Source organism: Taudactylus pleione, unplaced genomic scaffold (assembly GCF_031769625.1).
Source record: "Taudactylus pleione unplaced genomic scaffold, aTauple2 ptg000502l, whole genome shotgun sequence".
Classification (NCBI taxonomy): Eukaryota; Metazoa; Chordata; class Amphibia; order Anura; family Myobatrachidae; genus Taudactylus; species Taudactylus pleione.
Window position 1 is genome coordinate 1,460,870 of NW_028284904.1, and position 16,412 is coordinate 1,477,281.

A 16,412-nucleotide genomic window follows, 5' to 3' on the forward strand; every position below is an offset into this window, starting at 1 on the left:
GGACTTATTTGTCAGAACACAACCAACAAGTGGCAAAAATAAATGTAATATTAAAATGCTCCCGAAAAATATTTAACAATGTATGTTATAAATGCTGAATGGAAGCGCATCTTATGGATAAAACACATTTCCCGTGGTAGCTATTGATAGTGGCTGCTGCAGTTATTAGTAGCCCAAATACGTGCATTATAGTTAAATATTTGAGTTCTGTTAAAGCTGAAGACTTTCTTTTCACTGTATATACGTGTGTGTTGTGCTCTCTTCTGCAGATGGAAATGGCCTGGGTAACTTCCGAGAAGCCTTGTGCTCTATGGTGTTCTCGGCAATAACTGATCCCAGTGCACAGCTCCACCTAGTGGCAGTGAAGGCTATGACCGTGCTGGGCACAAACCAAGGTTTTTATCTCTCTAATTGTGTCTAATTACTTCTGAGTTTAAAAAGGAGAATGTGTATTGTTGGAAACAATCAAAGTGGGTTGCAATTGTTCTTCCCCCATCTTTTAAAGTCCTTTTTGCCAGCCAACCGTGCAGATTGTGACTCTCCATCAGTATATTATCTCTGCTTTATTACTGTTACATAGTGTTACAATTGTCTGTCCAACTTTCGCCGGCCTAATATTTCTTCTCTCTGAAAGGTTTCTTGTCGTCTGATGACATCGATCTAGTCGCTGACCACCTGACTCGGCTCATCCTACAGGAACCAGATTCTCAGAGCTGGTACTCCCATCTTTACGGTTACTATGGAGGGTGTAGGGCTGCATTGGTAGACTGAGACATTAAAGACTTTAAGAGCCCTATAGAAGGGTGTTTGGGGGAAATTGAGGGATCATTTTTTTTTTTTCTATTCAATCAACCGTAATAGAATCTGTAGATCAGGAGTATTCAACATGCGGCACGCCAGCTGCTGTGGAACTACACATCCCAGCATGCCCTGCCACAGTTTTGGCATGTCCTAATAGAAAAAACTGGTAGGCCATGCTGGGATGTGTAGTGCCACAGCAGCTGGAGGGCCCCTGGCGTAAATTATTAACTTTTGCTATTGTGTTTTGGTAGAACAAGCAGATTTAAAGTTTGTCTAACCTATCTGCTTGGGAGCTGGATATTTCAGCCAATGAAAGTACTCGATTTGAGAAGTTTGTAGTTTTGGCTCTCGTGTTATGGGAACAATGTTCCAGCTCTCTGTCCTCCAGTTATCGGCTTCTGTGAAGCACAACGTGTGAATGTATGTTTTCCATAACCGAGGGAAAGGAAACAGTGAAATAGGGGCATATAAATGTAACCTAAATAAATATTTACTTTAAATCACAGCATTTGTTAATTGATTTTTCACTGTGGAAAATAGTTTATTCTGTCCCAAACAATGTGTCCGGTTAAGTTTCTTTAGCTATGTTGTTGCACCTAATCCCTTTTTTTAATTTAGTTTTTATATTGGTATAATTAACTGTGGATTTATTATTCAGTTAGAGTTTAAATCAGCCTAACTGGAAGTGCAGACCGTGTTACAGGGCTGACTGACTGTACTCTGTTTGTTGCAGCCAGGCCGCAGTTGAAGCCTCTGGAGCATTATCCAGAATCCACCCTGCAGTGTTTATCAGTAGGATGGTGCCTCAGCTCTGTTCCAGGCTACAGACAGGTAAGTCGCGATTTGCAACAAATGACTTACCTCTGCCTCTCCCAGATGTAGGCTTGGGAGGGGATAGTTTGCATAACCTACCTGTTGGCTTTTCAGTCCAGCCTAGGGGGAGAGTTGCACTAAGCTCTGAAAAGTGATCAATTGCAAAGTGATAAACTACCAGACAATCGACACTGTTTGAAAAATGACAGGAGCTGATTGATTGGTACTTTATCACTCTCCAATGTATCACTTTTCAGAGTTTAGTACATCTGCCCTATATCTTACAGGAATGGAGAATATGCTGCATTAGCCCGCCCTGCGTGTTAAATAAACTAATAGAAAAGTGCATAATAATCAGTGGCGTAAGATTCAGGAGCTTCTACCCCCTACATATGGCATGTCCGTATTGATCATTTGTGGGCAAAGTGGCGTCAACTATAAAAAATGGGGGTGAGGCCAGGAGGGCCGGTCCGGCCGAGCAGCTCTGCCTTCCGGTGCTCAGCTCGTTCGTGATGCAGAAAGATAAGGCGTGCTACAAGGCCACGCCCCCGTGATATGTGGTCATGCCCCCGTGATATGTGGTCATGCCCCCGTGATATGTGGTCAAGCCCCCGTGATATGTGGTCACGCCCCCGTGATATGTGGCACACATTCACTATGCTGGGACCAATTAGGGGCCTTAAGGTGCGTACACACTGGCCAATATTTTGGACGACTGAACGATAATGACATTGTTATCGTTCAGTTATTCACTATATCTGCCAGTTTGTACACAAAAACGATTAATGATAACGACCAACGATGCGCGCTCCCGCAGGTCGTTGGTCTTTGTCGTTAATCTCCCGAACATGCAGGCCATCCTAACGATATTGTCAGGTTGTTGCATGCTCGGGGATGAGGGAGGGTGCCTGGCACTGAACGATATCGTGAATGATATCGCTCCAGTGTGTGTGCTCAATGTCGTTAACGACATTGAGCACACCCCTGCCGGGGACGCACTAAACGATGTCGCTCATGGAGCTAATAGTCTAGTGTGTATGCCCCTTTAGTCTGTCCTTGGGCCATGGTAAAATACGGACATGGTTTGTGGGTTGCTAAAGTCATTCCTAAAGCTACGTGTAAATGTTATAAGATGTGTGTTTCTTACAGAGCCTATGGAAGGTACAGACAGTACTGGGAGGGATGTCACAGAGTATTCTATACGGCAGCGATGTCTAGAGGCCTTGGCAGCAGTGTCTACACATCACAGTATTGTCAGAGAAACTGTACCTATATTACTCAGTTACATCAGACAAGCGCAAAAAGGTACATTCACAATGAGCCCACATGGCACGATAGTACACTTTATTTACTCTCATTTCTTAAAAGTCCTACAATCAGCATTTATTAATCCCCAAGGATTTTATTACTGGGACCAGTGTCACACTTGTGTATTTTGCTGTCTATAAAAACGTAATAAATTCTAAAAGCATCGTACTCGCCACCGCATTTTATATTTTTGTTAAATAATGTGTATTTTACACTTTCACAAATCCCTCCCGAGTGGTTTTTATCATTTTGAAAGTCCATCTTTGGGAAACGGGTATAATTATTGTGTTTTTTAAGCTGTTTTTTTTTTTTTTTTTTGCGTTGAACATTATATTAAACCTGCACGGAGCTGCAGTCCTATTATGGGCTGTCCATTTTTTTTTATTTTGAAGTATATTTCATCATTTAATATTGTTGCCTGGTCCTAGTAGTGGATGTCACAAGCTGTACATTTTATACCCCGGAATCTAACGTGTTGATTTATTATGTTTATAATCACACAAGGGGATAGCGGTGCTGAGGACGTGGTGGCTGTATGCAGGAGCCTGTATCACGTGGCCTTACAGTGCCAGGAACACACACAGTCTCTGTGCTCCTATCACCAGACTGTGGTGCCCTCTCTGCTGTCCCTGACTGTGCAGGCTGTCACACAAGGTGATGTATAGCAATATTGATATTTGTGGCAGGTTGAGCGAGACAGTGGATCATAAAAAACTACCAGCTATTTACATTTAGAACTATTTGGAGTTTAGTATTAATATTAAATGTGTTCTCTTAGTTACCTGTGATGTAACCTATCCTCCCGGTCCCGAAAGTTTTTATGTTCCTATATAATACAGTAGCTCATCTGATAAAAAAAACATGCAGCCTGCCTTTTGTGAATTGTAGTCGATGCCCCTCCCCTATTTACCGCGCAGAATACAAGGGAGGGGGTTCTGCCTGTTTGAGTGAGCCGTAGAGGAGTCATATACAGCAGGGCAGTAGGAGTCAGTTGATTGGAGTTTAATGTAGGGGTTACAGTATTTACCACTCATCGTTCGTGCTGTGTGTTTCCTGCTGTCGCTGGTTGTCTGGGCCATTTGTAGGAGCCCCTAGCTCTGCTTCTTAAATTTAAGGTTTAAAACAGTTCAAGTTATATAAGCAATAGTGTGCTCAGAGCTCTACTTACGTTATGTTCTGTACTAAGGTGTTAAAGTCAGCACTAACTTCTTTTTGTGATTTCAACTGATTATCCCTTTGTAACTCCTGCAAACAAATAAGTTAAAAAAGGAACTTTATCACCAGCGTGCTGCAAATTTATGTCCGTTCAATCATACCCTGGGCTTCATTACCGTAATTCCGCCTCCATATGCCGAATTTATGTGGCCTCTCCCCCTCCAGAGATGATCATTTGCTGTGTAAGGCATCAAGTTTAGGTTTCCATAGCACCCAAACAATTTTTTAGACTAGAAAAGAGAAGCCGGAATATGATTGGTTGGAATGGAAAACACATTATTCCTAATTTCATAAATGTGTCCCAGTGAGTAACAGAGACTTAAATCATGCCCTCTGTCACTTCGGAGCTTGGTGTTATATCGCTGTAATATAATATAGGTGTGCTTATGTTATGGGGTGCATGCATTGTTAATATGTGGAATTGTGTAACATTCCTCGGTGTGTACACTTTTTTTATATCTTTTTAGCTCGTTTCGTAGCCATTTGATGAATTTACGATACACAGAGAGTGTAATGATTGTCACCTCTCTCAGACAGGGGGACTCTAGCAGAAAATCACGTCCTTCTGAATGACCGCGTTCTTGCTGCCATGGTATCCGTGATCAGTGCGGCCACCACTCATCTCAGTCCGGAGTGAGTACTTCTAAGGAGGACCTGTGTTACGTGACCATTATACAAAGCTGTTACTTATATAAAGGCTGCATGGATCGCTCTGAGCTGACGTGATCACTACATAACGCACTGTGTTTTCTATGACTCCCCCTTAGGTTGTCATCACTCGCCAAAATTGTAGACTTGTTCTTGGATGGGGACATTTCCATCCTTCCTGACAACAGTCTCCCCTCCAAGTTCCACCCCTTCCAGGTAACAGTGCTACTGCTGTGTGTAGGTGGACACAGTCTTCGGGTGTCATTTATACAGCCGGCTCCATGTGCTCTGAGACTAGAACCTGTCATTCCATTCACTCCAGGAGAAACATGTCTTGTATGTGCTGCAGCGTAAATTGACAATTTTGAATGGCTTCCAATAAGTAAATAAAATGTGTATATATAATCTTGGTATGTGTCTAGGAATAGGGTGCTATTTATTAGTCTCTTACATCAGGCTCGTCCCCACTGCAGAATATGTAAAACGTAGTAAGCGGTAAATGTGTAACTAATGACCTTTTTAGTATTAATGGTGGGTATTTCTCCATCTAACACCAGACAGATGGTCCTGAAGCCCCTCAGAGCCGACTGGTTGCACTGCTAATGGCGTTTGTGTGCTCCCTGCCAAGAAACGTGAGTATCTCACAGCATTGGGGGAAGGGGTCTCCCTCTATCATTACTAGGTGTAAAATGCAATACAAACCTTTTTTTAATAGCATTATGGGGAACTAAAGTCGCCCATTAGTGTTCCTTCCCCCATCTGTACGCTTGGATTCATAAAACATGCAGAACACCATGTTACCATGCAGTTACACCCCCACAGCCATCACTGTGGCGCGTCTGAGAATCACACTTAAAGTGCATGCTGTGCGCGGTGTACGTTATGGTGTGACTCGCATGTGCCACAGCTGCAATTAGGCCGTCACGTGTACATGCGTGACAACCTAGGAGGTTATTTATGCCAGGGTTGAATTTTATCATAATAGATTTGGCGCTGCAGCCTTTAGTTATGTGGTGTTACTAGATACGTCTGGTGTGTGTCTGAAAATAAAATATAGCTGCTAAAAAAATAATAATAAAAAAATATTTGAATAAAGCTGATTACTTTGTGATTGCTAGGTCGGTAAGAACACTTTAACACTTTATAAGGAAAGGTTTTGCAAAACCCAGGAATGCCTGACCTTATCCTCTACCAGTGGTGGCGAACCCTGGCACTCCAGCTGCTGTGGGACTACATATCCCAGCATGCCCTGCCACAGTTTTAGCATTCCCTAATAGCAAAACTCTGGCAGTGCATGCTGGGATATGTAGTCCCACAGCAGCTGGAGTGCCAGGGTTTGCCACCACTGCGGGTCTGTTCCGTCCTTTAGCTGGATAGTGAACCACCAAGGGTCCCTGATTCTTGACGAGAGAATGAACCTTCTCTGTTTGGAATTCAGTATAGCAGAACCCAGGGACTTGATTTCTCAGTAGTCTTGGTTTTGGTCGAGGAGGGGCCATTTATCGCTGTCCACACCTACAGCATCGCCACAATGTCATCTGCAGATCTGTCGTCATTATTCCTCAACCAGTATGTCCCGACCAAGTTATGGGACACCCAAGCACAAATCTTTGAGAGATTATGTCCTATGTAGCTGAACGGTCTTCCGTTACTCCTTTCACTATTTTTATAATGAAATGCTTATACCGTATTATAACTTGCTTCATTTATTAAACGCTCTGTGCACCATGTTGTAAAATGTGCACTGTTGTGAGTTCCTCCGGATTAAATATTTATTTTACAATGTCATTATGACCACAGGTGGAAATTCCACATCTAACCCGTTTGTTGGAGCAGTTGCTATCACTGAGCCTGTCCGAGTGCAGCACATTTGCTTACTCCTCTGCTGCCAAATGCTTTGCCGGCCTAGTAAATAAGTGTCCTCCAGGTTAGTTATTTCTCCAACATACCTTTTGTGTCGTTTTTATTCAATGTGCAGCAAAATCATTATACGTACATAGGGATTATAAATGGGGAATACTCTGCTAGGGTCATAAAATCAGTTTTTGGTGTGTTAGAAGCTCCGAAGCACAATCTTCATTTACATGTAAAAATGTTCTGCTTGTTACGCCAAACGTGGAGTGTGGAGGATGCTATTCTAAAGCGTACAGTCATAGCTTTGTATTGGTAATTCTGTAGTATCTCTATGATTTTACTTTTAAAATGTATACAGTAGCTGTATTGCTACCTCCTATTGAATAAAGCACTTTGAGACAGTTGTCTGGGATTTTGATATGGTACAAGGTATTTCATTTAATTGTGCACTCCTCCTGTATTGTCATTGTGCACTCCTCCTGTATTGTCATTGTGCACTCCTCCTCCTGTATTGTCATTGTGCACTCCTCCTGTATTGTCATTGTGCACTCCTCCTGTATAAATCACAGGCTCTCAAACTCTGTCCTCAGGATCCCAAACAGTGCATGTTTTCCAGGTCTCCTCACAGAATCACACGTGAAATAATTAGCTCCACCTGTGGATCTATTAAAATGTGTCAGTGAGTAACGAATACACCTGTGCTCCTGCCAGGAGACCTGGAAAATGTGAACCGTGTGGGGAACTGAGGGCCGAGTTTGAGAATCACTGTGCTAAAAGACTAGTATCATAATAACGCAGCGTGCAGTGGAATGATGGTATCTCAGCGGGTTGTCGGTCCTCTTGCTGCAGGTGACCAGCTGGATGATATTCTGCAGAAGGCGGCTTGCAGGATAGAGCTGGGACTGGCAGATCAGGCCATAAGGACTCAGGCCGTGACGCTGCTTATCTGGGTGAGCTTGAAGATTCCTTATTTGTTATTATCAAGCTTGTCTTTTTTGTTGCTGTACCGGCGTTCGCTGCTCTTTAATTTCTCTATTTTGTTATGGACATAAAAAAGAGAAAAAAAAAAAAATGTCTGCAGCAGTATGTGGTGGAAGACTGTTTTAATCCTGAGCATGGGGAATTAAAGATGTAACGTGTGGGGGGGGGGGGTGTTGCATTGTGTTTTTTTTTTTTTTTTTTTTATTGCTTCCACCAAGGAAGGTTCATTTATTTCTGGGCTCACCTGCAGCATTACCACTCCCTACAGTGTCCCTTGCAGAGATGGCAGACTGGCAGCCACATTCATGCACTGTACAGTGTGTTCATATTAATGGCAAAGGGAATTTCTTTTAATTCTTCTAAATCCTTCCAGCACAACTATTAAAAAAAAAAAAGGTTTAAGGTTTTGCTCTACTTTAATAGGAAATCTAAATGGCATAATTGTAATTTAAAGTAGAGAACACTGTTATTATTTTAATGTGACCCAGATGTCTTCACTTTGCAGGTAACCAAAGCTCTGATACTGCGGTACCATCCCCTGAATGGGCAGCTTACTGACAAGGTGACTATGCCACTAGCAGCAGCAACCTGTAATGTGATTGTTGTACAGATTGGAATATAATCTAGATTAACATGTAGCCATCTGTTGGATAACTGGACAACAATTAGATTCTCCTCTACTAATACTAACTCTCCCAGCTGTGGTTAAATAGCGTTATTGATTTCTATAGTTTTTTTTTTTTTTTTTTAAAGGTATTTTTTAATTATCGTAGACTGTGTTAAAGGTTAACTTGACCAACAGAGAGGTAAAGGGGTGAGAAGCAGCTTTTTAAAATATTCTGCGTTATGGGGTCTCTCCCCCTCTGTAATGTAGCGTGGAGTCTACGGTTGTTCCTTTTCACCACCAACAGAGTCCCTGGCTGCAAGTCCAGCTGTATATTGGACCCCTCCTCCTACTATTCTGATTGCGCTGGTTTAGGACAGTGACGTTTTTGATCACTCCCGATATCTACACACTGATTATTAGAAGAACTCTCATAATTCTGGCATGGGAAAATGGTAATGCATGTAAATATCTACTATGAAGGGGAATAACTATGGAGATTATTTGATAAAGGAAACCTTTTCCTCTTTTGTAGGTGATCAGTTTGTTATCTGATACAGACCTTGGACCTATGGCTGCAGACTTGTTCTCACTACTGGTCTCCGATTCTCCAGATATCTTGAACAAAGCTTGCCATGCCGACATCCGCATCATGTTCCGGCAGAGATTCTTTACAGAGAACGTCCCCAAACTGGTGCAAGGTTTCAATGCTGCTAAAGGAGGTAATGCATGATGTGCACCACCATAATAGAGCAATCAGTGCTGCTAAAGGAGTAATGCATGATGTGCACCACCATATATAGAAGTCAGTGCTGCTAAAGGAAGTAATGCTTGATGTGCACCACCATATAGAGAAGTCAATGGCCTTTTAAAGGCCTCTCTGGCTTCAGCTTACATTTACATTTCACTTTATTAGAACACAAAGGATCTGTTTTTACATTTTCTTTTAAAATGTAATTACCTATTCTTTTTTTTTTTCTTAGACAACAAGCCAAATTACCTAAAGTCTTTGTCACATGTGCTGAACTGTCTGCCAAAGCAAGTTCTTCTTACGGAGCTTCCATCGGTAAGTGCAGCTAAAATTGTCCGTCTCTTACACACTGCGCACAGCTCTTGTGTCTTATTGATGACCCGGTAACGCATTTGTATGGTGCCCAAACTCTTCATGCCGTTAGTCAGGTTTTTTTTTTATAAATACAGCAAATGTATCCTTGGTAGTTTTTATCAGTAGCCTTCACATGGATGGCCCAACTGATTAACGTAATACATCAACCATATTCTAAAGAACTAGTGCACAGGAATCTTCACTGCATATAATGCGTTGCTGTGCTACACTCGTCATCTGAATCCTTTCCTGTATCTGTTCCTATGTAGCTGCTATCTCTGCTTCTTGAGGCCTTATCCTGCCCTGACCACGGGGTTCAGCTCTCCACACTGACCTGTCTGGAGCCTTTACTACTGGATGCTGCGGAAATCCTGAATGTCCATATAGAAACCCTCATCACGAAGCTCCTGAGCCTGACGACAAGCCCCAGCATGGTAGGTCTGTCAGACTTGTAGACCACGGGCCAGATATCATCCACTAAGAGCTTCTAAACACTTGGGTATGCAACATGTGGCCCTCCTGCTGCTGTGGAACTACACTTCCCAGCATGCCCTGCTACAGTTTTAGCATGCCCTAATAGCAAAACTGGGAGGGCATGCTGGAATGTATAGTTCCACTGCAGCTGGATGGCCGCCTGTTGAATGCCTCTGCTCTAGAAGCTTTTTTTGTATTTGACTGTTGTGTGTCTGGGACCGTACTGTGCATTTATTTGTTTCCATTAACACAAACAGACTTGGACCAAGTAAAGACATTGACCGGACTGTTTCGGTGAATACAATGGATTACTTTTGATCAGTTAAAATAAGGTCTTTAATTGTGTATGATACTATAGGCACATCTATCATTTTATAACTAAAGTATTTTGCAGGTAATTGCTTTTCTTTAAGCCTTAAGTGTAAATCCTCCTAGTGACTTTTGCTATACCCATGGTGCCTAGGTCCCCGAAAACCAAATTTGAGATAAGGCATGTCCACCTTTTGACTCTGTGTGGGCCCGGAGTTTACCGTTTAGGAAGCATCTGTATCACTGTAGTAGCGGGGCCCCATCCAGCCCTGGCACATATACTTTTTAATGTATGGTGCACCTGCTGGAGGCAGCCATTTTGTGGAAGCCTACCTATTCACTAGCTACTGTGCCAGTGATGGCTTAGGCACCTTGTGGTGTATCACTAGCTAGCATTAATGAAGTTGCATTTTCTTGATTAGCCCAGCCCACAAAGTGACAGCCTCCGTCTGTAGGAAATCTGTCCATCTGCATTCTTGTTAACACGCAGTATTTTAACGTGTGGACGTTGTGTGTTCCAGGCAGTGCGGATTACAGCTCTGAAGTGTATGATGGCTCTAACCAAGCTCCCTCTGCCTATGGTAACTTTCCAGTTCTATTACATTCCGATACCCACTCAGCCTTAACATGAATTTGACGTCACTGATGTACTTGAGCCCGAGGAACTGAACAAAGTCTCATCCGCGTCTCTCCACAGCTCCTGCCTTACAAGCAGCAAGTGATCCGTGCCTTAGCTAAACCACTGGACGATAAGAAGAGATTAGTTAGGAAGGAGGCAGTTGAGGCGCGCTGCCAGTGGTAAGTTATACACACCGGAAAGAACGGTTTTATTCATTTGTTGCGTTACAGCAATCTCTATTTTATGTGGATGTTTCCATAAGCCTCTTTACCTGGAAAACTAATGTCTGATATATTATCAAAGTTCATCTGATTGCGGCGTTTGTCAGAGTTTCCCAAACTCCACCATGACAGTCCAGGTTTTCAGAATATCTATAAACTCAAGCATGGATAGCTTTAAAACCTGGACTGTTATGGCAGAGTTAGGGAAACTCTGATTTATGCGCAGAGTACCCTAGGCTGAGCTAATGGGGAACTGGTAATCAAGAAGTGACATTGATTTCCCGTTTGAGATACAAAAAAGGGTCTTATATAAAGTGCGGATGTGCAGGACATACATGCGTTGTACAGACATAGATGTATGCCCGCACTTTGTTTTTGGGTAGACTGAATGTTGGGCCCACACAATGACTGCCTCCCACTGTGGGTCGCTTTATTCTGGTTCTCCCGCTATAGATGATACTTGGAAATAAAAGCTATATATTATATATATTTTTTTTAATAGGTTCCTGATTGGAAGCGCTGGCAGCTGAGAGTCCAGTCGGAAAGAAATCATTTTGCACGGAGACAATCTAACCAGGATGCCACTAATTTACTGACCTGTAGATCGCCAATGTCATGACGCTAGTGCCATCTTGATTAGCCGCGTGTACATGCTGTACCACGAGCCACGGTCGGAAGGACATGTTCATCTTTTTACTGCATTCCATAATTACTTTTAATTTCAATATTAGGCTGCATCGACCAGCACGGGTTGGTTGGACTCTATTGCACTTGAACAATTTTGGTACAAGTTTACAGTAGGAGATGATCTGGCATGTCTAGAAGAAGAAACAACTAGTCTATAAAATCTATCTATATATATATAATGTATATTGTAAAGTATAGTAATGTGATTTAATGAGTACCAGCCTCGTGGCCTAGTTTTAAGGTGGAACCTCAAAAACATTTTTTTGTTTTAGCGTGCGACTGGCTGGAATGTCGGCGTTTACTGAAAGCAGTAGCCAGGAATGGCATTTTTAAGTGTATCTGTCGCCTGCCGTAGCCATAATGTGCCTCAGTGACGTCACTAGACCCTAGTGCATGGATGAGCTAAACATTGGATTGTCCCCACAAGACGCAGGCGACACGTACAGATTAACACCACAACTTGTTCCTAAATTGTTTTGCACATCTATTTTTGCAATATAACAAAGAGGTAATATTAATGCTGTTACATGTTCATATTGACAAAACCAATTAGATGTAACACGAACTTTACACATCTCCCACGATACTCTGGAACATTAAGTACTCGCATCATTAATGTTTACATTAAAACTAGCCGCTTTGTCAAGTAAAACCTTGAAGTAATTTTTCTTGTAATGAATAAATCGTAGATCTCTATGGGGCAAGTTCAATTCTGCCTGCTGTTGATAGCGCCACGGGGGAGCTTGCAGAGCTATTGAATTCAGCGCGCTGTTAGGGCGACTAAATTATTTAATCTCGCGCCCTCCTGAGGGTGCATGAAGAAATAGACTCTGTGTCAGCCACGAGGCAATAACAGCCTCTTGGCCGGCACTTTAGTCGGCGAATGCTGGTTCTCGCGACTAGACACCCTTGTTAAGTCGCAAGAACCGGTATTCTCAAACTTAATTTTTTATTATTTTAATTGCGGAAAACTTAAGTTTGAGAATACCGGTTCTTGCGACTTAACAAGGGTGTCTAGTCTGAGAATACCGGTTCTTGCGACTTAACAAGGGTGTCTAGTCTGAGAATACCGGTTCTTGCGACTTAACAAGGGTGTCTAGTCTGAGAATGCCGGTTCTTGCAACTAAAGTTTTATTTTTTTTTTCTTCTTAATTGCGGAAATTTTTTTTATTACATTTTTTTAGACATAGGCCCGTATTCAATTTGGTGCGAAAAAGTTTCGCTGATGACGTCATTTTCGCCAGGCGGAAAAGTATCGCCGTATTCAATTTGAAAGTCTTTCCGCCTAGGCAGAAAGTCAATGCAATGTAATAGGCAAAAAAGTTTTGCCAATGAATAGCAGGCGGAAAAAAGTGCAGAATTGAGGTTTTGGGGTGCAATGTCACGGGAACCCTCCTGCAGCCTTCAGACAGTCCCCCAAAGGTAAACTGCGTCAACATTAAAAAAAAAAAAAAGACTTAAGAACACCCCCCAAAAAAAATCATTCATTTTGGGGGGAAAAAAAAAAATGTTGAGGGACAAACTTAAAAACTAGCAAACTACTCCAGGGGGGTCCCCAAGTATGCCCCAAGTGTTTTTTTACTTTTGCAGGCGCTTGCGGCAGGTGGATTTTTCACAATTTCTAAAACATTACATTAGCAACTTTAAAATATGCTGCCCCCCATTTTCAAGTACCCCAACTTTGCTGGGATAACTTATTTTCTGCAAAAAAACCTCCAGAATACTATTGTGCATCACGTATACAAAAATGCTATTTAGCAGCTATTGAGCCCGTTTAAAAACTCCAAATACCTTCAGCAAGCCAAATCGGGGGAACCATAGTGAACCCCCATGTCAGAGCATCTTTTGGGGGCTGTTAGGCTGATTTCCCCAAATCTAACATGACTTTCCGCTTGTTTCAGTTTTGGCGGCTCAGTTTTCGCGTACTTCAAAGTGAATACAGGGATATGCGCGCGATACTTTTCCGCCTGCAAAACAGGTGAAGTAGGCGGAAAGTCCGGAAGGCGAAAAAGTATCACGGGTGCGAATCAAATTGAATACGGGCCATAGAGAGAGAAACAGGTAAACACTCTGTCTGAAAAATGTAATAAAAAAATTTCTGCGATTAAAATACTTTAGTGGCGAGAATCGGCATTCTCAGACTTGACTGTTTATTTTTTTTAATTGCGGAAAAAAATTTATTACATTTTTCAGACCTAAAGAGAGAAACAGTTACAACACCCTATCAGTTAAATACAGTAACCTTACTTGCATTATACGTATTGAGGAAATTCAATATGTACGAGTAGACATTAGGTATACAAATCAGTCCCATACATAAACCAAATCATATAACAGAGTAGATACAGTGGTTCATTTTCCATATGTATTTCTATGTATTTGCTGGAACCTGTTTGATGCAGCTGAACACCTAGGAGCTTCCATGGCAGGGTTCCAGGATTCATCACTTATAGGACCTACATCAGCCACCCATCACTCCCGAAGGCCGGGGAGATCAGAACAATGATGAGTGGGCAAAAGAAAAGAATATAATCTAGATACGGTTCTACGCGAACCCAAAGACATCAATATCTTTTTGACAGGAGAATCTATTATGATCGGTGGAGAATAAGAGAATTTGGTAGACAAGGTATGGAGCAACTAAAGATATCTGTAGAAATAAGAGGCTGGTAAATTAAATTTGTCACGCAACTGAGTGGGAACCTTAAGAATACCAGTATCCTATAATTGTCCAATAGAAATCAGAACTCGAGAACTCCACACTCAAACCATTTGTAAGAAAGACAAATGAGTCAACACTTTGGAATTCCACAGTGGAGTATCTGGGTCCAACTCCTCATACTTAACCAGTTTAGCAATTAGTTTCCAGATTTCAATTGATAAAACAAAGGAGGGTCTCTATAAGAGCATCCCTCTGCAAGCAATGCCTGCAAAGGGGTATGACCCGGTGACGTTTGGGAAACCAACATACAAAATCACTCACTGCATCACCTTGTAGCCATAAACGTAAATGCGCCAACTGAGATGCAAAATAGTATAACGAAAATCAGGAAGGGAAAGACCCCCTTTAAACCTGGATCTAGTGCGAGTGTTCAGTTGAATCCTAGGACGCCTATTCATCTAGACCAGAGATGAAACCATACAATTCAGTTTTCTAAAACTAGATAGTGGGAAATAAATGGGAGAGTGTTGGAACACACACAGAAATTTAGGCTGAACAACCATTTTAACAAAATGAATTTGACCGGTCAATGTCAGGGGCAATTTAACCCAGGCATGAGATTTCCCTTGGAGATACTCTAATAATGGTTGACTATTTAGAGAAACATAATCCTGTGGAGAGTTAGTAACCCAAATATTTAAAGCCATTGCTATACCATTGTAGGGGAAGAGATATAATAGGAGTAGTGGGACAAGACCCCCGGAGCGGCAGAATATGAGATTTCCCCCAATCTTGAAACCAGCGTAGATACCAAAGGCTGTAATACCCTGGAGGACCACTGGCATGGAGAGAGCATAATCAGCCAGAAACAGTAAAAGGTGGTCATCCTATAAAGCAACAGTGTCACCTCTGCTGCCCACCTGAAGATCCACTATGTCAGGTTGAGGGCGCAGTATGCACGCCAGCGGTTCTATTGCCAGGACAAATAGAGCCAGGGGGATAATGGGCATCTCTGGCTCGTTTTACTAGATAAAGGAAAAGAAGGTGACACATAGCCATTTACTGAGATCCGTTCACTAGGGGCCGTATATAGCAGCTGGACCCGTTTAATAAAATGTGGACCTATCCCAAAAGCCCGCATAACTTCCCATAGAAACTGCCACGCTACAGAATCAAAGGCTTTAGCTACATCAAGTGATTCATCCCCATGAGAGACCTGTAGGTGGGTAAATAATGATTCGTTCCCATGAGAGACCTATAGGTGGGTAAATAATGATTTATCCCCATGAGAGAGACCTGTAGGTGGGTAAATAATCGCTCAAGGTTCTCCGAAGTAGATTTCCATGGCATAAATTTCATCTGGTCTGGATGAATTGTAGTGTTAATAACTTTAAGTCGTATAAATAGAAGGTATTATTGATAGTGTATACCTGCGCTCTTGCCAAATAGCGGAGAATGTACTTTCAGCTGCAGTACCCGTAAAGGTGGCCCAAACCTTATCTATGATAATGATGACTGGAGAGGGGTACTGCGCTCAAATAAATATATTCTCCTTGGTGGTGTCAGAGGTGTCAATGGACCAAAATGAGTGAGATTTGTGACCACTTTTATGTTATATATACGAACAGATGAGGCTTACACAATCTCTAAAGTATACTGTAGCTGTGTTTATTCAGAACGGAGTCACAATGCTCCTGTATGAAACAAAAATTAACTGCTAGGGTTAATGCTGTATAGGGGGTAGGTAATCTGGGTATGTGCCCAGAAGGTGTGGGTGATAGTCCTGTACTGAATAGTCACTGAGTGACTACGGAAAGACGCTATTGCATGATCAATACAACATATGCACCATTACCAACCCCGGAAGTATCCGATTCTGGATTATAACAATAAGTAACTATTTTGGAAGTATCGGGAATGTGAAGTAAATAAGTCAGCGACTCGTCCGATTTTGCAAATGAGCAGCGCATTCCCTCTGAGTGTTTAACCATGCTATCCTAGAAGATTGTAACTTATCAGCCAAATAGGCCGTCTCAAGAGCCCGACACTGAGTCTCCAGTTCAATATCTTTTTTTTTCTATAAAATAATTTCAGCTCCGCCACCCTCTTTA

At 42.1% G+C, this 16,412-nt stretch overlaps 1 protein-coding gene across 1 annotated transcript in view; it reads left to right on the forward strand.

Annotated features, from left to right (window-relative positions):
- The window catches only part of MMS19 (MMS19 cytosolic iron-sulfur assembly component), a 43,545-nt gene extending 31,254 nt beyond the window's left edge, over nucleotides 1-12,291 (forward strand). Inside the window, exons 15-31 of the mRNA XM_088449960.1 lie at nucleotides 270-395; nucleotides 635-716; nucleotides 1,535-1,632; nucleotides 2,764-2,919; nucleotides 3,427-3,576; nucleotides 4,671-4,770; nucleotides 4,905-5,001; nucleotides 5,343-5,417; nucleotides 6,586-6,712; nucleotides 7,489-7,589; nucleotides 8,126-8,182; nucleotides 8,760-8,946; nucleotides 9,208-9,290; nucleotides 9,599-9,763; nucleotides 10,634-10,693; nucleotides 10,810-10,910; nucleotides 11,455-12,291. Coding sequence (XP_088306086.1) covers nucleotides 270-395; nucleotides 635-716; nucleotides 1,535-1,632; nucleotides 2,764-2,919; nucleotides 3,427-3,576; nucleotides 4,671-4,770; nucleotides 4,905-5,001; nucleotides 5,343-5,417; nucleotides 6,586-6,712; nucleotides 7,489-7,589; nucleotides 8,126-8,182; nucleotides 8,760-8,946; nucleotides 9,208-9,290; nucleotides 9,599-9,763; nucleotides 10,634-10,693; nucleotides 10,810-10,910; nucleotides 11,455-11,482 — 1,793 coding nt within the window. The 3' untranslated portion in view covers nucleotides 11,483-12,291. The remainder of the gene's footprint in view (nucleotides 1-269; nucleotides 396-634; nucleotides 717-1,534; nucleotides 1,633-2,763; nucleotides 2,920-3,426; nucleotides 3,577-4,670; nucleotides 4,771-4,904; nucleotides 5,002-5,342; nucleotides 5,418-6,585; nucleotides 6,713-7,488; nucleotides 7,590-8,125; nucleotides 8,183-8,759; nucleotides 8,947-9,207; nucleotides 9,291-9,598; nucleotides 9,764-10,633; nucleotides 10,694-10,809; nucleotides 10,911-11,454) is intronic.
- The last annotated feature ends 4,121 nt before the right edge of the window (nucleotides 12,292-16,412 follow it).